At 37.3% G+C, this 26,841-nt stretch overlaps 1 protein-coding gene across 2 annotated transcripts in view; it reads right to left on the bottom strand.

The window, feature by feature from the left end:
* LOC123540001 (death-inducer obliterator 1-like) overlaps positions 1 to 26,841 on the bottom strand; it is a 43,907-nt gene that overhangs the window by 7,338 nt on the left and 9,728 nt on the right. Inside the window, exons 6-22 of one of the 2 annotated variants that reach the window (XM_053526677.1) lie at positions 26,057 to 26,240; positions 25,436 to 25,507; positions 24,678 to 25,037; positions 23,922 to 24,086; positions 23,050 to 23,197; positions 22,186 to 22,330; positions 20,142 to 20,301; positions 19,811 to 19,927; positions 18,573 to 18,704; positions 16,007 to 16,174; positions 11,040 to 11,218; positions 10,138 to 10,288; positions 9,177 to 9,266; positions 7,689 to 7,884; positions 7,025 to 7,185; positions 3,693 to 3,731; positions 363 to 510 (exon numbers count right to left, since the gene is read on the bottom strand). In XM_053526677.1, the coding sequence (XP_053382652.1) occupies positions 363 to 510; positions 3,693 to 3,731; positions 7,025 to 7,185; positions 7,689 to 7,884; positions 9,177 to 9,266; positions 10,138 to 10,288; positions 11,040 to 11,218; positions 16,007 to 16,174; positions 18,573 to 18,704; positions 19,811 to 19,927; positions 20,142 to 20,301; positions 22,186 to 22,330; positions 23,050 to 23,197; positions 23,922 to 24,086; positions 24,678 to 25,037; positions 25,436 to 25,507; positions 26,057 to 26,240 (2,615 nt within the window). The remainder of the gene's footprint in view (positions 1 to 362; positions 511 to 3,692; positions 3,732 to 7,024; positions 7,186 to 7,688; positions 7,885 to 9,176; positions 9,267 to 10,137; positions 10,289 to 11,039; positions 11,219 to 16,006; positions 16,175 to 18,572; positions 18,705 to 19,810; positions 19,928 to 20,141; positions 20,302 to 22,185; positions 22,331 to 23,049; positions 23,198 to 23,921; positions 24,087 to 24,677; positions 25,038 to 25,435; positions 25,508 to 26,056; positions 26,241 to 26,841) is intronic. The other variant, XM_053526678.1, reaches the window with a different exon arrangement.

The raw sequence follows: 26,841 nt of genomic DNA, 5'->3' as shown, positions 1-26,841 counted from the left end.
AACAGTCTTAACAGAGGACCATAAGATTATGTTACATGCTAAATATCAAGGCTCTACGCCTTGCGGTTTTGGACAAGAAGATTTTTAAAGTTTTTCCTTTCAGTTGCCATGGCAACCAGAGTTCTGCATGGAATTAAATTCTTTGAACAATTTTGAAGAGGACCACCCAAGGATCATTCCTGTGAAGTTTGGAGTAATTCTGCCAAGTGGTTTTCAAGAAGAAGGTTTTTTTAGAAAATGTTGACGGACGGACGACGGACATTGAGTGGTCACAAAAGCTCACCATAAGCCTTTGGCCGAGGTGAGCTAAAAACAGCATTATTTAATTTCTAAATTCTATAAGATTTTTCCAAGTCCGATACCTTGTTCAGAGACATGAGAATATTCCTTCACTATTGGATCAAAGGAAATCGCCTTCTTTTTCTCAGAGATGATTGCCTGAGGTGTACTTGATGAACTGGATGTCTTTGGTGAACTTGAAGAAGATTTGTCAGGACTTTCTGGATCAAACTGCAATAATCATGGTTTAGATTAAAGTTACAGTGAATATTTATTAATGTACATGTTTAAGTAAAATATATTACTGAGATTTAAAATCGTGAACATTTGCATATAGTGACACTACTAATTCACCAAACCATTTTTTGCACACTTATATATATTTCCTGTATGTACACATAGACATCATCCGCATAACATCTGCTTCTTTCTTCAATCTGTTTGTTTTATATGCTTTAAATCTGTATTCAACAACACCAGAGCCTTGAACTTGAAGTACCATTTTTAAGAATGAAAAAAACAAAACCAACCTTACATATCTTACACATTCTATGAACAAATACTAACTTATGAATGTATACTAATGAAGTTCCTAATCTTACCTCAAGTCAGTACTTAGTTAAATACAGTGGAACTGTGAAATCATCTAATTTTTGTGGGGATAAAATTTCGTGGTCTATGCCAAAATGAGTATTTCATGGGATTATGAAATTATGGATTTCAAATTTTGAAGACAAAATGGATGTGAATTTTACTTGGTCACTGGCTTTAATTTTCAGGGTTTGACACAACCACAAAATCCACGAAAGTGAGTTCCCCACAAATATAAATAATTTTACAGTAATCTAAACACATGTGTATACCTTGCCTTAACTATAATCTAAAGCCAGGATATGTGAATAATCATGCACAGATGCAACAAAGAGCAGTCATCAACAGGACTGATAATGAATATATGGCATATTTTGGGTAGAATGAACTTTAGTGATCCCCGGAAGTTTACAATGTGAATGCGCAGCAAGTCGGGGTGTGGGGCAAAGTGGGGGTATAAGAGCAAAGCCCCCAAACATATTCATCTCAGAATAAAGTAACCCCTCATAACTTTTAATTTTTCAAGACATTTTTAAACTTCTATAATAATAGGGACCGCTAAAGTGCAAGGGCTCACATATTTCTTTTTAATTTTTAAATCCAATGGTCTTGTTATATGAAAAGCTGCCTGGTCAGATGAAAAAGATTAACACTGTAGTGGTCAGGAGTTTCAGCCCTAGATATTAGGAATTACCTGTGACAATTTGACTGAGGACAAATACATATGGATGGTTTGGACCTGTATTCATCAACATTCAATGTCTGAAACTTACATGCTGACTAATCAACTTGTTATAACTTTGTCACAACATATCTATACTCGAATTCTGTGGAGCTGTTTTTAGGTACTGAAGAAATACTCTTGCAAAGTTTCATTATTCTCTGTGCTAATTTTTGACTGACAGATCAAAGAGTAAATTTAGCACATTTAAGTTTTAGTTTCAGGCTTTATTAAATGGTGATGAATATGGACCCTTAAGTTGTTCAGTTGTCTCTACCAAGGATAAATGACCTCTGGTCAAACCAATACATTGGAAATTCCTCTTACCTAGAGATCAAACCTGCAACCTCTCAATTTGTAAGTCATGTGTTCTTAATGAGCCAGCCAGACCCTCTTTCCATCAAATAGGGAAGCAACATGTTCCCAATTTGGAAATGAGAAAACCCTCACTATTGAAATTGACTGGTATTTTAAAAGCCATCCTACTAACAAGGCCTAAAATTGTTACATCTAATATTAACAAGAGCACAGCCTTGCGGGTGGAGACATTCACCTGATTTTTTTTTTTTGTCTCTGTATAATAGAAATATTGTCCTGCCCATGATTTTCTAAGTCCAAAAGGAGCCATAATTCTTGCAAAAAGCCATGTAGAGTTACGTACTTGCTGTGCAGGACCAATAACTGCTCCAAGTTTTAAAGCAGCAGCTTTGACCGTTAGGGAGAAAAGATGACCTAAACGCAAAACTTACCAGTAACCCAAGAAATCTGATATTTTCTATCTGACATTTTTTAAGTCCAAAAGGGGTCATAATTCTTGCAAAAGCAGGATGGAGTTATGTTTCTTGCTGTACAGAGTCAGCTATTGATGGTGAACAAATGTTGTAGGTTTTAAAGCAATAGCTTTGATAGTTAAGGAGAAAAGCTGACTTAAACATAAAACTTAACCATGCAACGCCAACGCCGATCAAGTGATGACAATTGCAAACGAGAAGAAGAAGAAGAAGAAGTGATGACAATAACTCATCACTTTTTTTTCCAAAAATCAGATGAGCTAAAAATAACTAAGATGGTTCTTGTACCACAACAATGACAGCTCTAACTAAACACAGTGATAACATGCTGTTATTTATTTATGACATGTTAGCCATTAATATGCTGGATAGGACTAACTCTTCAAAATCTCAGAGATGCTAGTCTTCAACAGAAATGTCTCAATTAGAAATCACTTATGTTATAAAACAGAGGGTATATGTTAAAATCCTATCTTGAGTACAATTCTTGCATCAGATAATTTTTTTAAATATGCGTTATAGGATGTCTGAGACATATAGGAGACTGTTTACAAATTACAGTCCTGCCCATCACTAATTCTGATAGGTAGGGCCTTGGTTTACAAATACTAGCATCTCTTTTGATTTGTCTGTTTGCTACGAAGTCCTTGTGTTTCTTATACTTTTTCTTACTCAATGTTAAAATGGCAAAACTGCTGACTTAACATAAGAAATGTAGGTGAAAATGGAAAGGTACTATATCACTTGCTAAAATCAAAGTATTTTCTTTTTGCTATTTTGACATTCTTTGGTCATCAAATACAACCAGCCAAGCACATGGCTTTCCATAACAAAAAAGGAATGCCAAAACTGCACTAAAGAATACATACTCAAATGAAAGTTGCCAACTGTCATTAGCAGTCCACTACCTTAACCTTTAACCTGCTACATTTCTAAAATGGACTGATCTATAATTCAATGTGGGCAATACCATTTATCATTTGAAGGGGTATTCACTGAAAATTTACTGACTGAATAGCGAACAGCGCAGACCATGATCAGCCTGCACATCCGATCTTGGTCTGTACTGGTCACAAAGGCAGAATCACTTGCCGCCAGCAGGCTAAAGGTTAAGCAATTTGAGGGAAAAAATCTTAATTTGGCACCTTATCTCCCCCATAAACTTGAATATTGATAGGAATCTTTGAATATTCACTTAATGATGAAGTCTTACTTCTGTACAATAACACAATTTTCATACATTACAGCATGCTAAATACACATAGATCTTTGTAACAAACATGTGCAACTAAAACAATATGTGTGATTACCCCTGTGCCAGATGCATTTTTCTTGGAAGCTGTTTTTCTCTACGAATTCAAGGATATAATAAAAGTATGATAACAGAAAAACAATATAAAACAAGAGCTCGTAGAACACGAAACGCCCCCCTTGATGCATTCAGTAATTGCACAAGGAACAGAAATTATTTGGTCAATGTACACAAAAGTTAAACTGCTCTGGGTCAACGTGACCTTGACCTATTGTCCTCAAAATCTATAGGGTCAAATGCTGGTCATGATCAATCTCCCTGTTAAGTTTCGTGATCCTAGGCCCAAGTGTTCTTGATTTATCATCCAGAAACATATTTGTCTACATCCTGACCGACCGACATCTGCAAAACAATATACCCATCCTTCTTCAAAGGGGGACATAACAAAGAGACAATGAAAAAGACAGAACTTAATGCAAGGCAATGAAATTCAATATTTTCTTGTATAAATGTGGGCATGACATGATCTAATAGAATGCAGTCCTGATGTAAACAAGTGCCAAGCAATACAAAGTCCCCTACTTGTTAAGAAGCAATGAGATGAGAAAGGAAAAATTGTTGAATCTACTGTATATTCCCTATGTAATGCCCTCCTGCTAATAAACACACACCCTATCCTAAATTATAAAAAAAACTAGAAGATGCTTTTGCAAAAAAGCCCATGTCTCCCCCAACGCAAAGTGGTATAGGCAAGAAGTCAATAGGAGTCAGGAGCGAAAGTCAAAGAGACACTGATGGTTGGCTGCAATAGCGATCATCTACTTGGCATAACCAGTCATCCTGCTAAGTTTCAACACTCTTGGCCTAGTGGTTCTCAAGTCACTGTTCAGGCTCCTGTGACCTTGACCTTTGATCAAGTGACCCCAAAATAAATAGGGGTCATCTACTCTGCATGTCCAATCATCCTATCAAGTTTCAACATTTTAGATCAAGTGGTTCTCAAGTTATTTTCCGGAAATGATTTCACATGACCAGGACCCTGTGACCTTGACCTTTAATAGACTGACCCAAAAATCAATAGGGGTCATCTACTCTGCATGTTCAATTATCCTATGAAGTTTCAACATTCTGGATCAAGAGGTTCTCAAGTTATTGATCGGAAATGGTTTTCAATGTTCAGGCCCATGACCTTGACCATTAACGGAGTGACCCCAAAAGAGATAGGGGTCATCTACTCTGCATGAGCAATCATCCTATGAAGTTTCAACATTCTGGGTTGAGTGTTTCTCAAGTTACTGACCGGAAATTGTTTTCCGTGTTCAGGCCCCTGTGACCTTGACCTTTAATAGAGTGACCCCAAAATTGATTGGGGTAATTTACTCTGTATGTCCAATTATCCTATAAAGTTTTAACATTCTGGGTCAAGAGGTTCTCAAGTTATTGATCAGAAACGGTTTTCTATGTTCAGGCCCCTGTGACCTTGACCTTTATCAGAGTGACCCCAAAATCGATAGGGGTCATCTACTCTGCATGACCAATCATCCTATTAAGTTTCAACATTCTGGGTCAAGTTGTTCTCAAGTTACTGACCGGAAATGTTTTTCAATGTTCAGGCCCCTGTGACCTTGACCTTTTACAGAATGACCCCAAAATCGATAGGGGTCATCTACTTTGCATGTACAATCATCCTATGAAGTTTCAACACTCTGGGTCAAGTGGTACTCAAGTTATTGATTGGAAATGGTTTTCAATGTTCAGGCCCCTGTGACCTTGACCTTTAACAGAGTGACACCAAAAACAATAGGGGTCATCTACTCTACATGACCAATCGTCCTATGAAGTTTCAACATTCTGGGTCAAGCGTTTCTCTAGTTATTGATCGGAAATGGTTTTCAATGTTCAGGCCCCTGTGACCTTGACCTTTGACGGAGTGACCCCAAAATCAATAGGGGTCATCTACTCTTCATGACCAATCAACCTATTAAGTTTCAACATTCTGGGTCAAGTGGTTCTCAAGTTATTGATCGGAAATAGTTTTCAATGTTCAGGCCCCTGTGACCTTGACCTTTGACGGAGTGACCCCCAAAATCAATAGGGGTCATCTACTCTTCATGACCAATCATCCTATGAAGTTTCAACATCCTGGGTCAAGTGGTTCTCTAGTTATTGATCGGAAATCATTTTCAATGTTCAGGCCCCTGTGACCTTGACCTTTGACGGAGTAACCCCAAAATCCATAGGGGTCATCTACTCTTCATGAGCAATCATCCTATGAAGTTTCAACATTCTGGGTCAAGTGGTTCTCCAGTTATTGATCGGAAATGGTTTTCAATGTTCAGGCCCCTGTGACCTTGACCTTTGACAGAGTGACCCCAAAAACAATAGGGTCGTCTACTCCAGCAGCCCTACAACCCTATGAAGTTTGAAGGTTCTAGGTCAAATAGTTCTCCAGTTATTGCTCGGAAATGAAGTGTGACGTACGGACGGACAGGGCAAAAACAATGTCTCCCCCAGAGGGGGAGGGGGGGGAGACATAATAATTTCAAGTTAATTTAGATCATAATTGTGGGAATACCAGCATTAATAAAGTGCTACAACTGTAATCATTCATTTTAAGTTGGGTTAAAAGTTTATTTTTACTGACAAAATGTAAGAAATAAATTATAGCCTTTATAAATGCTACCCTCCCCCCACCCCCCCCCCCCCCACACCTGCAATGTCCCTGGAAGTGTTCATAAGGCAAATATATGGTAATTACCATTCTAATAAAACTCAGTAACGATTTGTTTTCAGTAACAAAGTGTTTCATTTATCCATCAAAGCATATAACAGTTATAGACTATGTATGTCAAAAACAAAATTTATCGACATTTGTGGCCTTGACCTTCGTAGATATTAGAAAACATGGACTGAGAAATCTTGTCATGTTCAGTGTATCTAATATTTACTGCAAGGTGGGGGTGAAAGCTCTGAATACTGGGCCCAAATTCATCAATGCTCTAGAGTCTGAAGTTTTCTGATCAGTTGCAGAAGGGGTTTGAGAAATACTCACAGTGATCAAGAGATTTGATCATGCCGTCTTTCACTGCACACTCAGTCTCCATGCCCCACATGAGGACTTTTGTATGAAACAGTTGTATTATCTCATTCTTTATTTCATTTCAGTTAAAACTGTTTTGAACTAAGCCCATGGTATGTCTGTAATATATCTACATTTTTACATTCTTATATAAAACTATCATATTAACAGAAATTTGAAGAAAATCCATTGATAATATTGCCTTTTCGAGTAAATATTGAATTTTCCAGACTCTGAATATTGATGAACCCTGGCATATACAATGCCCAGTCAGTATATAAAACATGGGGGACACATATACATGTACTTACAGGGTCTTTGAGAGCAGATTTCAGTGGTTGTGATTTAGATGGTCTGTGTGAATGACGTGTATGACTAGATTTAGGGAGGTCCAAGCTACTAAGACTTGACCGCTTCACCTTGTTCCGGATAATTACACCCAGTAACATATGGCACCTGTTTTCTTCCAGACCTGCAATATACAGTTGTAAAAAGCATCCAATGAAAAAATGACATATTTAAGAAATAGTTAGAATACACTTCAGATAGTGTGTGCCCTTTTAAATATTTTTCAATCTCGTAACGACTGTGTCCATTATTAGCAGTAAGCACAATGCCAGACATTATAGTGCTGCCTTGCTTAAATTACATGCCCTTAGACATATGGCACAACACCCTATCCATTCTTATGATACTGACATCAGTCTTAAAACTATCCTCATCATGCTGGGCACCAAGTCAGGATGCTACTAGAACCATTTACAGAAGTTTTTGGCATGATCCAGCTGGAGCTCAGACCCTAGCCTCCAACATACTCTGGACATGGGTACAGCTGGTATATCTATAACAGACAGTCTTATAAATATGCCTCAGTAAAAAAAAAATCTAATGTACACTTCCATCAGTAAGCCGCCTGTGACATCAAAAAGTACACAACCAACAAAAAATTAAAACATAAACAGAATAATTTTTCACCTGGTCCATCAAAAGGAAGCAGGACTGATGGTATTTTACTGTGTGAAGCAAGTGGCACAATGTAGAAGTCCTTGATATTCTTCGCCTTGTGTTCTACCACCCCACAACGACTACGACTGTTCAGGTATGAGTACAAATTAATGTAAGCCACCTTCTCTTCATTCACTCCAGGTATGAATCTTACCACACAAATGTCCTATAAACAGAAAACGTGATTTCTATAAAATAAGGCTGCAATGCAGTATACCTGAAATCCATACAGATCAGACGGTACTTTTGAAGCTAGGTTTGCACTTATATCTTGAAATGCACACTCCTACAGTTCACTGTAATTTTTATTAAACTTATTACTGTGAAATCATTAATATTCGTAGGGGACTAATTTTCGTGGCTTTCATGGTCGAGTCAATCTACGAAATTTAATCCCAACAAACTAGTAAAATTCCCATTCATTTTATGTTCAAAAGTTGAAATCCACTAATTCATATCCCCATGAAATTGCCATTTTGACCAAAACCACGAAATTTCATGCCCACGAAATTAAATGATTTTACAGTTTATGACATCAACATCAGAAAATGCAGACATTCCATCAGGATCAGAAAGTGGCACACAATGCAAATATCAGGGGAGCAAGGCAAATAGTATATGTGAAATTTAGCTTGGCTTTTTTACTATTTATATATAGGAATATAAGAAATGTTTATAATAATTGCAAATCTTTTATACAATGTATCAGTTATAAAATGCTGACAAGTCAGCCTGGATTCTGTCCCAGTACTTATTGTTCTCCACAAGCAAATGAAAACTTTCCCACAAGAATCAGTAATGGAGACCACAAAATGAGACATTTAGATTTCTGTTATGTCATCAAGTATCAGAAGATCTTTCATGTAACAGCTACACGCTCTCCATATCAATTTGTCTGGGTCTCAGAAAATGTGTATGGGAGGAACTAGTACCGACTTCTTAGTTCGGTAGGAGACACACAAGATCATGTTAGAAACTGCCAGTGTCTGGACAGGGATTCTAACACCAGACCTCTAGAATGACAGTCAAGCGTGTTACAACTTGACTACTGGACCACCTATATTATATAAATGAGCCGCGCCATGAGAAAATCAACATAGTGGCTTTGCGACCAGCATGGATCCAGACCAGCCTGCGCATCCACGCAGTCTGGTCAGGATCCATGCTGTTCACTAACAGTTTCTTTATTTGCAATAGGCTTTGAAAGCGAACAGCATGGATCCTGACCAGACTGCGTGGATGCGCAGGCTGGTCTGGATCCATGCTGGTCGCAAAGCCACTATGTCGGTTTTCCCATGGCGCGGCTCAAATCTCTTTTGCTTAGAAAGTATATTAAACAGCAGTATCTGATCAATCTTCTTAAGTAATGTAACTGAACTGTTACAATGTATAGTTTCCTTTCAAAGGTTTTCTTATTCTTGTAAAAAAGTAAAATTTAATAGATGCATAAATACTCACCCTGGTTGCTGACTGTTTAACTTTATTAAGATAGTCCCAAACATGTTCTGGGCTGATCCTTCCACACAATGTGATTGTATCTGGTATACTCTGAAAAACAGAAGTAATATTTATAATTTACAGCTTATCATAAAATTCAGACTGAATTACAGCTGAAATCTCATTCTGGTATCTCAAATTCCAAAGGATTGAATGTTTACTTCGAGATAACCTAAATTCGACTGAAAATGATATTTTGTGCACATAGTTTTGGGATGGGACATGAAAATGTCTTCAAGATAGCCGGAATATTGAGGTAAGCCCGTTCCAGATATCGAGTTTCAACTGTACAGTTTTTTTACTTTTTAGAGAACTTCTCTGGGCATTCAATTAAGACTTCAAAACCTTACTAAATTTATATTAAAGATGTTTCAAAATGTGTGATATTAAAAGTTATGGAATAAAGCAAAAACTAACAGGACAATAAGATGTTATTATCATTATTATTATACCAGATTTTATATAGCGCCCTTTTCAATTCTATTTATTTTGTTGGGTTTAACGCCGCACCTACACAATTAAAAACACGTTCAAAGCCACTTTACATAAAGCAAATGCAGCCACACATCCTCTACTAGTACAGACAAAGAGCGATCTCACAAGAGGGACAGAGTGAGACAGAGCCCCCAGAACAGATAGAGGGAAATCCTTTTTAGATACAGGCCTGTCCCGCTAACTTAGCCTAGCTTTTTGCGAATAACAGTCTGGTTCTTTAACGTGCCCGGTGTATAGCATTGATACATGTGAAGCCATCTTTCCTGGGAAGAACCAGTATAGGCCTCTTAGTTAGGTGGGAGACACTCAAGAGCATCTCAGAAATTTCCAGTGCCTGGACCGGATGTTGTTCACAACTCTAAGAATAACATATAAATATTAACATTTATAACGGCCTTGCAGATCCTAAATCATAGGATTAACTCACCAAATGATCAGCTGGTCCAGTCACCCTGTATGCTGTGGTTACAAATTTAGACACGTCCTGCATGTAAATAAATCCTTTCCACAACACTGGGCCAATAGGAGTAAACTTCACGTTCTTGTCCAGCCCAGAACTCAATGCAGAATCCGGGGACCTGAAACAGCACATATATTCCATTGATTAATTCATACATATTATAGCAGAATTGCACATTTTGATGAAGTCAACATTTTGCATACTTAAGTTATTATGTTATTTTGCCAGGTTGAACATTTGCTTGTTCCTACTTTCAGTTCATGTTTGTGAATTCTCTTGAAAAATCGTACAGTACATGTATATGAAGATATCAACATTTGCCTATTTCATATTATGCATGACATTATAAACAAAGATATTTGTAGTGGCTTTAAATCTACTGAGTACTCTCCTTCAGATTAATCTGACAGCTAATAACAATCTTTGCTCAGCCTGTATGGGCCTCCGTGGGCGAGTGGTTGAGGTTGCCGACTCTAATTACCTGCCCCTCATCGATGTGGGTTCGAGCCTCACTCTGGGCATTGAATTCCTTATGTGAGGAAGCCATTCAGCTGGCTTATGGAAGGTCGGTGGTTCTACCCAGGCCGCCAGGCGCCAGCTGGGTGATGAAATAATGCATGGAGGGGCACCTGGGGTCTTCCTCCACCATCAAAACTGGAAAGTTGCCGTATGACTTATAATTGCATCGGTGCCCAACAAACCCAACAACAAAAAAATGTCTTCTCTATCTCTACAGGTCTTCCGTAGCATTCAGTCAGCCTTTGCTCTCCCTATCACCCATGGTGTTGATTACAGTACTGTCTAATCATAACTCCATGCCCATAAAATAAGTGATTTCATGGCTTCTTTGTCATCAGCATAAAACTTACCTAACAGTTACTGCAGACCTCTGCTGGGCCTCTAACTCCTCTTTCCTCTCGTCAGCTTTAGCTCTCTGTATGGCTTTAAGGACCTCCTTGACAACCTCGTCAGCCTGTAAGTCTCTTTCCTTCTTTGTCAGCTCCTTCTCCTCTTCCTTTGTCTTTGGAGTTGTTTCTGTCTTAACAGCCTTAGTTACAAAATCAAATATTTCACTAACAATATTTTGTAAGATGTAAAACTTTGAACAGTAAATATTCTGTAATGCAATTTTTGTATAGTAAACTTAGTATATCAGCTGAGTCAAAGTATAATTTAAATTTGGTAAAGTTGACTGGACAAAATTCATTTTGGTTTAATTTTTCGCTTATTTTTACTATCTAAACTGAAAATTTATAATACTGCAGATGTCCATGAACTGCTAAAAGACAGCAAAGGTGGAGTGAGAAAACAAAAATCAGTGAGGCAACACGAAGTCAATCCATGATGCCTTGACATACCACTTACCATGCTATTCCTGTCTAAGATGTTGGGCATAAGTTGTGATATTGTATCCATTATTCTAAATAAGCAATTGATAATGACATGTATTGTTTCCAAAAATTTATAAACATAATTAACGAATATAAATGAATGCGAAATAAATGAGATCATTCTGCTGCAGTCAAGACACTAATAAGCATTGGAATACGATCCAAGTTTGCCCAGTTAGGGCTGGGTACCGCCTTGAAAAAAATACTGCGGTATACCACGTTTTTTTCCTAATTACGGCAGTATATACCACGGTATACCACCATTTTTATCATAAGACTTACAGCTATGGTAGTGGTCATAAAAATATTGAAAAACTCTCAGAAATACTTAATTTATTATGAGCAACAACGAAGACTAGTTACTTGACTAGAATTAAAGAAAAAAAAATACACTGGAATATTAACCTGAGTAATGACTACACTCGAAACCCATTATAACGCTACTCAATATACCACGGTATTCGTTATAACGCGGTATGCTCTTGGCTCCGGAGAAAAAAAAACAAAAAAAACCGAGTCCGCATATGTTATTTAATTTGATCATAACCAGCGTAAAAACTACATGTACCTGTGTACATTAACACCTTTGCCAAGACAACTGTGACAAAAATCAATAATTGTCTGCTAGCTTACTTGTTGCGTATCGCCTTTGTTAAAGTTTGAATACATGTAGACATGTGACAATTAGGCAATCAGTACCGTGTCAAAATTAGATTGTTTGCATAACAAGCGTGTAACATTGGTCAGTCATTCGTCACTCAACTATCAAACCGTTTAAGTTTGCACCAATTAAGCGGATGACATGAACATTTGAGTGAATAAAAAATCAAACAACAGGCCCAGTTTTGTAATAAAATGCAGCCGTTTTTCGTAATCATCACATTCAGTACATCGGAATTAACGAAACGACCATGATTTAACAATCTTATTTTATCCATTTTCTACATGAATTCAATATTATTTTTTATGACTGTCCGCGTTTTCTCTCTTTTAGTTACATAAACCTCCATTGCAATTGTGTTGCACATGAAATTTTCACGACCGCGCGCTTCTCACACAGTGTTATATGTTTAGTTCTGGGGTACACAATTCCAACTTTCTTTTAGAATCACTACGAAATGAGAAGCTGACACAGCGTTATAATTCTTTTAATGTATTTTTCGGTAGCATTTAAGGTAAATAAATGTCCCGTTTATACAATTAGAATTTCTTATGTAACGTAAAACAGCTTTCAAAATATGTCTAATACATTACCTTTGGGTGAGGTATTGCATATACCGCTGATACGGCCAACCCGCGTTATAAATTAAACCCAGCTAGATCCGCGGGTCTCGAACCTTGGACCCCGACGACTACGTTATAACGGGGTCCCAGTGTAGTTAGATTAACTAGAGCTATCACTAAAGGTGATGAATGTACCCTCCGCATGCACTGACACAGTACATTGCAATTTGACGCACACAAGATTGCATAATTACGTGGACTGTATGTATATAGATTGTATGTATACAGTAAAGTAACAAAAAACAAAGTCCCATAACTATGCAGAATATTTATCTAAAAGAATGTAACATGCACCATGCACAACTAGGGTTGGTACTGATCACTTGTGTGAAGTTTCATTAAATTGTGTGTAAGGGTTTGGTAGATTAGGCATGCACAAGATTGCATATGCAGACTGTATGTACATAGTATGTTAACAAGAAACAAAGTCCCATAACTCTGCAATTTTTGTCACTGAAAGAACCTAACATGCCCCATGCACAACTACTGTTGATACTGATCACTTGTGTGAAGTTTCATTAAATTGTGTCAAGGGGATGAGGAGAGATGGTGCGCACAAGATTGTGTCTATGTATATAGTATAGTAACAAAAAAACAAAGTCCCATAACTCTGCAAATTTTTTTTCTAAAAGAACCTAACATGCCCCATGCACAACTACTGTTGGTACTGATCACTTGTGTGAAGTTTCATTAAATTGTGTCAAGGGGATGAGGAGAGATGGTGCGCACAAGATTGTGTCTATGTATATAGTATAGTAACAAAAAAACAAAGTCCCATAACTCTGCAAATTTTTTTTCTAAAAGAACCTAACATGCCCCATGCACAACTACTGTTGGTACTGATCACTTGTGTGAAGTTTCATTAAATTCTGTCAAGAGGATAAGGAGAGATGGAGCGCACAAGATTGCGTCTACGGACAGACGGACAGACAGACAACCTGAAACCAGTATACCCCCCCCCTTACAACTTTGTTGTCGAGGGGTACAATGACCCTTAGTATTTTTTACCAGCGTGTATTTGTCGCCATGCTGTTTCTAGGGAAGCACTGGGTCACATGTATATAGGTTGCGCTTGTTTGAAGTTCGATTCGTGCACCCGTTTAATAAACCAGTAACGTTTACAAATAATATGAAGGCAACAAAAAATAATAAATTTCGACTCAACATTTTCTATGCTATTTATTTCTTTTTGAATACATGCAAATACATACCGGGATATTTTAAACTATCATCATTTAAACAAGGTCAGGACTCGCCGAATTTACCAGACTCAAAGTAAAAACAAGTGCGCCCATCTATACGGAATAATCTGGAGGTTTCCGAAGGTTTTGATTGGGGATCACACGGTCGATCATACATGTTCAATTGTACCATTGGGTGGTTAGTTTTGGAAACTAATGATAGTAGCATGGGAATTTCAGAGATATAAATCGGAAAATCATGCATGGTGTCAATTGCTGTTACGGAAGGCTACATAGACAATGTAAATAAACAAGAGCTGTCCGTAAGACAGCCAAGCTCGACTATTCGAAATATTGTCACAGAAGCAGGAAATTATTACCCAAAATGTTAAATATCAAAAGAGTTTTAAGTTCGAAAGGGGACATAATTTGACCAAAATACATATCAGAGTTATGGGACTTGATGCTATCAACTAGTTTTATAACCCCGAAGAAACATGTTAGGTTTCAATTCAATATCTGCATTAGTTTTGGAGATAGTAACTTGCATGTAAACTTTAACCAGAATTTTCTAAGTCCAAAAGGGGGCATAATTTGTTCAAAATACATGTTAAGAGTTATGGAACTTGACCTAGTGAGGCTGGTAATTGACCTAAAAAAAGGAATAAATAAGATTCAAAGCTATATGCCTTTTGGTAATAGCTGTATGTACTTGCACGCAAAACTTTAACCAGAATTTTCTAAGTCCAAAAGGGGGCATAATTTGCCCAAAATACATGTCAGAGTTATGGGACTTGACTCTATCAACTAGTTTTATAACCCCGAAGACACATGTGAAGTTTCAATTTAATATCTGTATTAGTTTTGGAGATAGTAACTTGCATGTTAAACTTTAACCAGGATTTTCCAAGTCCAAAAGGGGGCATAATTTGCCCAAAATACATGTCAGAGTTATGGGACTTGACCCAGTGAGGTAGGTAATTGATCTAGAAAAAGAAAAAATAAGTTTCAAATCTATATGCCTTTTAGTAATAGCTGTATGTACTTGCACACAAAACTTTAACCAGAATTTTCTAAGTCCAAAAGGGGGCATAATTTGGCAAAAATGAAGGTCAGAGTTATGGGACTTGGTGTTATAAACTAGTTTTATAACCCTGAAGACACATGTAAAGTTTCAATTCAATATCTGCATTAGTTTTGGAGATAGTAACTTGCATGTGAAACTTTAACCAGGATTTTCTAAGTCCAAAAGGGGGCATAATTTGCCCAAAATACATGTCAGAGTTATGGGACTTGACCCAGTGAGGTAGGTAATTGATCTAGAAAAAGAAAAAATAAGTTTCAAATCTATATGCCTTTTAGTAATAGCTGTATGTACTTGCACGCAAAACTTTAACCAGAATTTTCTAAGTCCAAAAGGGGGCATAATTTGGCCAAAATGAAGGTCAGAGTTATGGGACTTGGTGACATCAACTAGTTTTATAACCCCGAAGACACATGTGAAGTTTCAATTCAATATCTGCATTAGTTTTGGAGATAGTAACCTGCATGTAAAACTTTAACCAAAATTTTTTAAGTCCAAAAGGGGGCATAATTTGCTCAAAATACATGTTAGAGTTATGGAACTTGACCAAGTGAGGTTGGTAATTGACCTAGAAAAAGAATAAATAAGTTTCAAAGCTATATGCCTTTAAATGATAGCTGTATGTACTTGCATGCAAAAACTTAACCAAGGTGTGACGCCGACGCCGACGCCAGGGTGAGTAGAATAGCTAGACTATTCTTCGAATAGTCGAGCTAAAAATAAACAGAAGTAGGGATAATGTTGATATAATACCGGTCTTCCCCAATGGTACCACGGTATTGTACCATGGGAAGATGGTACCACGGTTACCGGTATACCGGTAATACCGCGCACCTCTATGCCCGGTACTAAATTTAAATACAAAGCATGCTAATGCTGAAAAATTCATGTCCTACCGAAGCTTTAGTTGGAGTTGTTTCAGTAGCTGGTACAAGTTTTCCAGTACAGATTTTACAGTTGGCGTCAAACAGATGCTGACCATGTGTGTCTGTTGTGTCGGGAAGGTTCTCGGTTTCCTCATCTTCCTTATGTTCTGCCTTTGTTGGTTCCTCTTTCTTCTTCGGCTGAAAGTGTATCAACAAATAAATATAATATATATTTGAAAGAAACTGTCTGCATCGAAGAGGTCTGTGAACAGCCCCTGGTGTTGTAGGTTGAAAAGCCCTGGTTAAGGAAGTATTTCAGAAGAAGACCATTTTTGCCTATGTTGATCTTCATTTCACATATTTTCACTACAATATGCGACATACTCAACAATGAATATTACAAGCACAATCTGACAACCTTACAAGCACAGTCTGAAAATCACACAACCAATCTCATCAGCATGTAATACAGTCATAATATACTTAAATCAGAAATACACAGCCATTTCTGGGTCTTAAGCCAAAGTCATACAGTGAAGATCCTAATTTCTTCTCCCTCCTCACCTTAGACATACTAAGATACTCTCCCTACATGACAAGGACTACCTCAGTAATAAATGTACTAACTTCCCTCCTTTCTCCTCATGACCAACCTCGGTAGCAAATGTACTAAGATTTTCTCCCTCCTCACCCTAACCTACCTCAGTGGCAACTGTTCAGGGTTCAATGCCGTTTTTCAACAGTAACCAAAGCTGTGTTCCTGGATTCTGTACCAGTACAAACCTGTTCTCCACAAACAAATGCTAACATCCCCACATAAATCAAAGGTAGAGGAAGAAGGATTTCAGACTAAAACATCTTCTATCAATTCATAATGGAAAACATACACCCTACTTGGGGATCAAATCACTACACCATAATTTGTAGATCTGCCCTCTCCATATTCAGCTAAGCGGGCGGGCAACCTCAGTGGCAAGTGTACTAAGATCTTCTCCCTTCTCTGCAAGACCTACCTCAGTGGCAAGTGTACTAAGATCTTCTCCCTTCTCTGCAAGACCTACCTCAGTGGCAAGTGTACTAAGATCTTCTCCCTTCTCTGCAAGACCTACCTCAGTGGCAAGTGTACTAAGATCTTCTCCCTTCTCTGCAAGACCTACCTCAGTGGCAAGTGTACTAAGATCTTCTCCCTTCTCTGCAAGACCTACCTCAGTGGCAAGTGTACTAAGATCTTCTCCCTTCTCTGCAAGACCTACCTCAGTGGCAAGTGTACTAAGATCTTCTCCCTTCTCTGCAAGACCTACCTCAGTGGCAAGTATACTAAGATCTTCCCCCTTCTCTGCAAGACCTACCTCAGTGGCAAGTGTACTAAGATCTTCTCCCTTCTCTGCAAGACCTACCTCAGTGGCAAGTGTACTAAGATCTTCTCCCTTCTCTGCAAGACCTACCTCAGTGGCAAGTGTACTAAGATCTTCTCCCTTCTCTGCAAGACCTACCTCAGTGGCAAGTGTACTAAGATCTTCTCCCTTCTCTGCAAGACCTACCTCAGTGGCAAGTGTACTAAGATCTTCTCCCTTCTCTGCAAGACCTACCTCAGTGGCAAGTGTACTAAGATCTTCTCCCTTCTCTGCAAGACCTACCTCAGTGGCAAGTGTACTAAGATCTTCTCCCTTCTCTGCAAGACCTACCTCAGTGGCAAGTGTACTAAGATCTTCTCCTTCTCTGCAAGACCTACCTCAGTGGCAAGTGTACTAAGATCTTCTCCCTTCTCTGCAAGACCTACCTCAGTGGCAAGTGTACTAAGATCTTCTCCCTTCTCTGCAAGACCTACCTCAGTGGCAAGTGTACTAAGATCTTCTCCCTTCTCTGCAAGACCTACCTCAGTGGCAAGTGTACTAAGATCTTCTCCCTTCTCTGCAAGACCTACCTCAGTGGCAAGTGTACTAAGATCTTCTCCCTTCTCTGCAAGACCTACCTCAGTGGCAAGTGTACTAAGATCTTCTCCCTTCTCTGCAAGACCTACCTCAGTGGCAAGTGTACTAAGATCTTCCCCCTTCTCTGCAAGACCTACCTCAGTGGCAAGTGTACTAAGATCTTCTCCCTTCTCTGCAAGACCTACCTCAGTGGCAAGTGTACTAAGATCTTCTCCCTTCTCTGCAAGACCTACCTCAGTGGCAAGTGTACTAAGATCTTCTCCCTTCTCTGCAAGACCTACCTCAGTGGCAAGTGTACTAAGATCTTCTCCCTTCTCTGCAAGACCTACCTCAGTGGCAAGTGTACTAAGATCCTCTCCCTTCTCTGCAAGACCTACCTCAGTGGCAAGTGTACTAAGATCTTCTCCCTTCTCTGCAAGACCTACCTCAGTGGCAAGTATACTAAGATCTTCCCCCTTCTCTGCAAGACCTACCTCAGTGGCAAGGATACTAAGATCTTCCCCCTTCTCTGCAAGACCTACCTCAGTGGCAAGTGTACTAAGATCTTCTCCCTTCTCTGCAAGACCTACCTCAGTGGCAAGTGTACTAAGATCTTCTCCCTTCTCTGCAAGACCTACCTCAGTGGCAAGTGTACTAAGATCTTCTCCCTTCTCTGCAAGACCTACCTCAGTGGCAAGTGTACTAAGATCCTCTCCCTCTTCATCTTGCACTTCTTCCTCACCCTTGTGAGTTTTCTTCATCACATGCACTGGCTCTTTCATGTGCTCCCTCTCCGTCTGTTTAATCATCTCTATTGTCTAAATAGGAAGATAGAAATTCATTATTCTTCAAATTTTCTGAAACATCAGTAATTCACTCAAGTGGAAAGTCAATGATGCAATACACATCTTCCTGAATTCTAAACTTTGATTTTCAGCAATGAATTAGCATGTATGCAAATAATAATAATATATATTAAGGAATACATTGCTGTTCTGAAAATTTCTGTTCAGAGTGTAAAATACATGGGCATGTTTTAAGAGTATGGAAAGCCACAACACACACTTTAAACATAGTCAGATTTTTCCTACCCATATGGACATTTCTAAATCTTACACTAAAAGTTCCATTTTCTTTTTCATTTACACCACACTGATTCAATTGATCCAATATTTGACACATTTCATGCTAAAGATTTCTGGGATAACAAAATCATCAACTATATAACGGCTGCTTTTGGAATAGAGAATTTTCTAACATTATCACAACACTTGCTTTACACTTACAACTGTTAAATACACATAATTTCATTTTTATGGCATAACATATGAAAACAACAGTAGCCAATAATGTTCAGATCACTGGAATGCTTCACCTTTTAGGTCACGAGATTCATAGGAAGTGGAATGTAACAGGACAATAATTACTATAAATATCAAAATTGTTTAACTTCAAGGGCATGAAATTTTGTGCTTTTGGTCAAAATGGTTATTTTGTGGGGCAGAAACCCCTTTGTGTTGGGATAAGAATTCATGTATTTCAAATTTTGAAGATAAAATGAATGGAAATTTTTACTTTGCTTTTAAGGATTAAATTTAGTGATTTGACTCGACCAATAAATTCATAAAATATTTGATTTCACTACTAAATATTTGCCTCATTTTAAATTTTTTTTACAACTTATTTTGGCGCATGAAAATGTCACGCCTCTATGTCGCAGTGCCTTTGGTCAGTATTTTAGCACTCTTACCAGTACATCCCGAGTAGCTAATACATAGAAATATGATCAATAAAATTTTTTACTATCTCAACAAAAGCAGACTTGTACATGTATGTAAAGTGTATTATAATCAGTGTCAAAAAACATTTTATAAGAAACTTCCACTGTACTCCACATTCCTTAAACACAGACAGAATTTCTTACATGTTTAGTTTCATGTTCACGCCACTGAGCAAGTTCCCGATTTGCAAGTTCATCAGCTGTCATTCTCACCAGTTTGCTTGCCCGAACACGGCCACCAAGTATCTTCCTGAACAGACCCTGAAAAATGAATTGAACAGCTTTTGCTTACCTCTTTGGATCTGAATAAATGTTCAATTTTTAGTCAATACTGCACAAACTTGTTCAATATTCATCCAAAATCTACACAACTTCACAACTGAAATCTAAATTAGACTAAAATATGCTTCAAATTCCCAAAACTTGGGGCTTGAGCTTCTTTACAAATTAAAGGAAAAAATGCCCTGCAACTAACCTTGTTTTTTTGGTCCTTAATATTAAAGATTAAGCTTCTGTATTTGGCCTTATATTTATGGTCTGTATCCTTGAAATATTTAAACAACTCTTCCTCCACGGACAGTGCCACACTCTTGATCTCACTGCTAGACAACATGACATCATCTGCAGCCTCTGCCCTGTAATATACATAAATATGTCAATATAACTGAACCTGCTTTAGCAGTCACCTGTATTATGCAGCCACTTGTTTTAAACAGCTAGTCAGCTGTCTTTCTAGAAATACTTTTTGTGTTATGACTTCAACTTGTCTTGAGCAGTCACTTGCCTTAACTCCCTGGGGCCGAAATGCGACTATAGGCTTTATATTTTCTACCCCATGTAGCGTCAATATGCGACTATATGCGCGTTATCAGGACTCCCCAGGACGGCGATTGACGAGTATAGTCGCGGCACTGAGATCATGATGACTGCGATAAGTACTTGTTAATTTTTGATAATCTTGACAAAAGCAAAATTACTTTGCATACTGGCTATTATTTCTTTGATGTAATAATTACTAGTTGTGCTAATAATTAGTTCCCCTGTTAAAATAAATGTCTGTAACTATGCGATAATGTTAATGAAATAAAAAGACGATCTCCACTGTGTTTCGTTCATACTGTATTTCAAAAGAGTAAAATAATGTCGTCGGCCAGAGATCTTTCTTAAAATGAAGAAAATATTTATTTATTATCATGCTGATTCTAAAATATCAGTTCCGTCGGATGACAATTCCGACGATGCGATTCCATTATCAGACAAATGAATGGTCGGAAAATGTTAAGTTTTAGAAGGCTGAAATATTGGTACACTTACATCACATACGATACAAATGGATAAAAAATAACACAACAAAGCAAAATTCATAAAATACAAAAAATATATGTAAATAAACGCATGTTTGTAAATTTAATAATTATTCAAAGATGGATGTATATATTACAACTTAACCGTTTCAGTGCGTGACGCACAACATTTGTGTACATGTTTAGAAATAGATTATACATCAAAATAAACCATTGATATTCACACAAAAACAGGTGTAAATTTCGAGTAATGCTGATGTAAAATTAATATTCATTGTTAATGATGCATTTCTATTTACTGGAATTTAATGTTCAAATATCTATTAAACGCAGAAGGTGTGTTAAAATTGTGAATATTTCGAAGTGAAAATTTTGTTCTATTTGGATATAAGCTACGGACGAAATTGGATATAAAACATATTTGTTCAAACTTCGAATATTTTGTAAGTATATTTTAATTTACACCCAAGTTAATAATGTTTCCCTGCATGATTTCAACTGACTGTATGCGAGTGTGATTATGATAAGGTTAGATAATGTTCTTCGACGTCAGGTGGTAATTCTTATCCCGCCACAGCAGGTATGTTACGATATAGGCCTCAGGGAGTTAAGCAGCCAACCAAATAACTTGCTAGAAATACTTTTTGTTCTAACTTCAACTTGTTTTAGGCAATCAACTGCCATAAGCAACCAGCTTGTGTTGCCCCCTGCTTGGCTGCACAAGACAGGTCTGACTGTTACTAAATTTTTTATGACAATTTTTTCCTTTTTCTTTTATCAGACGGTTGCTTAATATCATAATTTCAAATAATGGCCAGACCTGTACACAAGAATACCCACACCAAAAACAATGATAATGTAACCTGCCTTGAAATGTAAATATTTTCTCTTCCCATTTATAGTGTTAGTCTACATGTAATGAAACACATCCTGTTGTTAAACGCAATGTTTTCAATTCTCATACATGGACTTAAGAGGCGAGTTTGATTGAAAAATTTTATTTTTGATATTCAAGGTTGTTTTTTTAAGATACATGCAACATAAATTTTTAGGTGCTTTTTATGCTTGTTATTAATCTGTAATGGATAACTGGAAAATTTTCCTAATTTTGACCAAAACACAGCTAAAATTCCAGAAGCCACGGATGTGAATCATTTTCCTAAAATACTGAGAAAATGAAATCTCCACACAAGATATCTAAAAAAGAAATTTTACCTGGCTGCAAGAGCATCCCTCAGCCCTTTCCTGACATTGAGCCTGATTGGCTCAGGTCCCTCAGACTTCTTTGACCTGTCAGATTTACTGGACCTAGACTCTTCCTTGTCTTCCCTTTTCTTGTCTGAGGTTGAAACTGGCAACTCTGTAAAACATTAAATGATTTATTCACATATTCTATAACAGGTTATTCTCTTTTAGTACCTTTGGCACAATACATCTTTAAATATATTCTAAACATTCTAAGGATGAAAGGGATATAATAGTCTTTCTGGTCATTTGTCATAAAAAAGCTTCATTTTTCTATGCAAAACATTTTTTCTCTTGAAGTTCTGTTTATTTTTTGAAACATCTATTTATGCAAACTAGCATTATGTCCACAGGACGCCAGGGGGTGCCTTAAAACAGACTTTTATCCAGATCACAGTTGGAACTATTTAAGAAATGGGAGACAATTCCAGAAATTATAAAAGCTTTCTCCAAGCCCATCTACACAGCATGTGCATTCAAAATCAAATAAGCCACACCATGAGAAAACAAACATAGTGACTTTGCAACCAGCATGGATCCAGACCAGCCTGCGCAGGCAGTCTGGTCAGGATCCATGATGTTCGCTAACAGTTTCTCTAATTGCAATAGACTTTGAAAGCGAACAACATGGATTCTGACCAGACTGCATGCATGCACAGGCTGGTCTGGATCCTTGTTGGTCACAAACACAATGTGTTGGTTTTCTCATGGCGCGGCTCAAATTCTTTCTATTAACCACTGATGAGATCATCCCAACATATTCCAGCTGTGCAGACAGACAACAGAAAAAAAATACGGGAGCACAAAAACATGATAACATAACAAATTTCTTACTTGCAGCTGGCTTATTATGGGATTTAAGAATCTCAAAAGTTGGATTTTCTTCTAGCCATGACTTCAGTTCGCTCTCTGTTGGCGCCTTTTCTCCTGTCAATGTTCGACCAGTTGTTGGCTCCACAACCGCTATGTGTTTCTCCTTTTTCTGTAAAAACAAACAGATACTCAAAGTTCTGTAGTTATGCTTTTGTTTATTTTAGCATTATTTCTTAATACTTCTTCCATTAGCCAATGGACACATACCAGAATTTGTCAAATTCTAACCAGTGTAATCTTGTCAGTGGAGAGAAACTTATAACTTCCTCACCTGAAACATGTTTTTCTATAGAAAATGATAACTTCCTTACACATAACATGTTTACTATAGTAACTTATAACATAAGCATATGAAGTACGTGGTAGAAAAAATTATATTCCGTTGATGTTCCTTTGGACATCCTCTAATGCTGCATCAATTTTATTAAACATCTTGTTTGCTAGTTTCGATGGATTTAAAGTTACAACAACACAGTTAATGTCATATGACTACTTTCTGCTTCCATGGTGGAGGAGACCCAATCAACAACAGAAGACAAATTGTAAAATCATTAATTTCGTAGGCATCAAAAATTTCATGGTTTAGACGAAAATAAGTATTTCAAGGAGACATCAATTCCTTGATTTCAAATTTTGTGGTAGGCTGGCTCAACCACAAAATCCAAGAAAATTTGTCCCCCCATGAAAATTCAGGATTTTATAGTAATTTCAGACAAAAGCCAGCAAGATGGTTCAATCACTAAATTTTCACAAGATAGCTACTGTCAGAAACAGGTAGAATGTTACCATTGCGATAAAACAGATTAACTTCTTTTAACTAATAGCAAACAAACCTTTTCTTTCTTATCTCTGACTTTCAGAATTCCTGGTACAACGTTATGCTTGGAATGCTTCGCTCGACATTCGTCACTACAGTACAGGGAATCTTTCCTTGGCGATTTCAGGTTACATGTAAAACATTTGTTGTATGGCTGCTTTGGTTTATCTTTTGCTTCATTCTGAAAACAAAAACATAATTACTGAAAAAAAAAAATGCCGATTATATAATGATAGGTTTATTATGCTAATATCTGCAAAAGTTGTGACTTGTGAATTTAAAACTTATTTTGAAATTCAAAATTAGCATTATTTGCCAATTTCTGTTTCTTTGTTTATTTCGGGTTAACGCTGTTTTCAACAGTATTTCAGTTATGTAATAGTGGGCAGTCTACCTTACCAGAGTTCCTGATTTCTGTGCCAGTACATACCCATTCTCCACAAGTAACTGCCAACTTCCCCACATGAATCAGAGGTGGAAGACGTATGATTTTAGACACAATCTCTTTTATCAAATCATCACGGAGAACATATCTCACCCAGGGATCAAACTCACGACCCTGTGACCCGTAGATCTGCCCCCTCCCAAATGAGCTAAGAGGTTAATTTTTGGGAATGCCAATCTGGTTACCATAGAACTGCATATAATAGAGATGCAAGAACTTGCATTTAGAAAAATATCTTTTCTTCCTCATTTCAAAAGGATCTCAGAGTTACCTCCACTTGGAACTAAATGGTCATGTAATGGACAGCTAATAAAAATACAAACTAACCTCTTCTTTCACCATTTGTATTACACGTTTCCTCTTCTCACTTAGCTCAGATTCAGTTTTCTTTTTTGCAGAGACGCCTTGCTTATCTTTACTCTTTCCATCACTCTTTGGTGTTGTCTGCCCTTTCAAACTCTTCGATTTTGGAGTTAGATCTTGTTCTTTGCTCAATCCTGATTTCGGGGCGGCTTCCCCTGTCTGTTTACTCTTCAGTGACACAGCAGTTTTCTTTACAGTTTTCTGTGCCTTTGGAGTAGCTTCCCCAGGTGCCTTAGCAGCAGATGATTTAGGTGTCTGCTGCTCTGTTTTCTCTTTAACAGGCTGAGTTGTGTCTTTATCTACTGTTGAATCTGGTTTGATTACCTAAGTAGGGACGATAGTAGGGAAGTGTCAGTTAAAACAGCATCAGTGGAAAATTACAGGGAGGAATCTGCTGGCCTCCAGGTAACAGTTTACTGCCATAATTTTCAAAAAAAAAAGTTTGCAGAGTCTTTCAAATTATACAATAATGTTATTTAAGTCACTGTATCATCAGAACCAAAATTTTTAAGTACAGATAAACTAAATAACTTTAAAATTCTCTTATGACCACCACAAAGTAAGTTGGTGGGTGGGATGCATATGTCAGATAGAATACAGTAATCTGCATTTCAATGCATCTTCTGTGTGACCACATACATATGACAGTGAGATTTTGTGTAGATATTCTACATCATTCTTAATCCTTCTTAATCAGTCAAAGAAATGAACAATTTGCCTACCTCTGTTGAACTACTTCCTGGCTCTGCACTGGTCACATTCTCAGCTTTTTCATTTTCAGCATCCTTAGGTTTCTACAAAATTAATAGGCAATTAATACTGCTAAGAGAAACCATGTAAAAAGGATGTCTTTTCTTTCTCAATTTGAAATGATCTCAGATTTTGTATTAAATTCCAAATGGAATACTGATGCTGTTCATCCTTTTAACCTTTACTCTGCTATATTTCTAAAATGAACAGTACCACTTGTTTATCAAAGGAGTGTTCACTGAAAATTTACTGACTGAATAGCGAACAGTGCAGACCATGATCAGAATGTACGGATGTGCAGGCTGATCTTGGTCTGCACTAGTTGCAAAGGCAGAATTACATGCTGCCAGAAGGCTAAAAGTTATGTTTCTCAAATGTTTAGCTCCTTTTGAAGCATATCTGTGGCACTGTATAGGAATACCTTGTGAAAACGTATATCCCAGTAAGTTCCTAGCAAACACTATTCTACAAAGAATAATTCTGAACAAATTTTCAGACAATTTCTGTTTTACACCAGAAGTATGCAAATTATAAGAACTATGTAGATCAAGCTGTAATAAAATTTAAAATTCTAGCCTTTTATTAGCTGTTACCTTGGCCAGCTGTTCCAGGGACTGGGTTGTCGAGGCGACATTTTTGTCTTGAATCTCGCCCTTTTTACACTGAGGACACTCGTATTCTTCGTTATTCTTCTCCATTTCAGCCCCTCGTGCACGTGTTATTCCTACGCACTTGCCGTGGAACCACTCCTCACACTTGTCACAGCATATCATAAACCTGCAAACAAAGTACCATTAATAGCAAATCAACAAATTAAGTAGTGCTTCAGATCTGCATTCATTGTTTCACATGGCTGTAGCTCTTTCTAATAGAATTTAAATCACTGCAAAATCAATAATCAGGAAAACTTTTTTGAGGTCCATTTGAGGCCCGTTTCCAAAAAAAAAATCCTTTTTATCTGAGAAATCCCCATATATATATATGGTTTTGTTTTAATATCAAGTAGACTAAAACTGCATATATGCATTTACTGTGTATGTACATGTGTTTGCTGGAGTTTAAAATATATATTGTTGTACTATATAATTTCATATTGTATTCATATATATTGTAAGGGTCAAAATATATATTGTTGTACTATATAATTTCATATTGTATTCATATATATTGTAAGGTTCAAAGTATATATTGTTGTACTATATAATTTCATATTGTATTCATATATATTGTAAAGTTAATAGGTGGATGGATCTCCGACCCCTATTATACTATTTTACGGGGAAAATAAACAGGATTTCCATCTGGGCCTAAAAAAACCCGCTAGAATGTGTCTGTAGGACACAGGGTGTGCCCCCACTGGTACATTTGTCACAAATAA

This window comes from Mercenaria mercenaria, chromosome 16, assembly GCF_021730395.1.
Source record: "Mercenaria mercenaria strain notata chromosome 16, MADL_Memer_1, whole genome shotgun sequence".
NCBI classification, from domain to species: domain Eukaryota; kingdom Metazoa; phylum Mollusca; class Bivalvia; order Venerida; family Veneridae; genus Mercenaria; species Mercenaria mercenaria.
The sequence above is the reverse complement of the archived record's forward strand: the minus strand, read 5'-3'. Positions and strand labels throughout refer to the sequence as shown.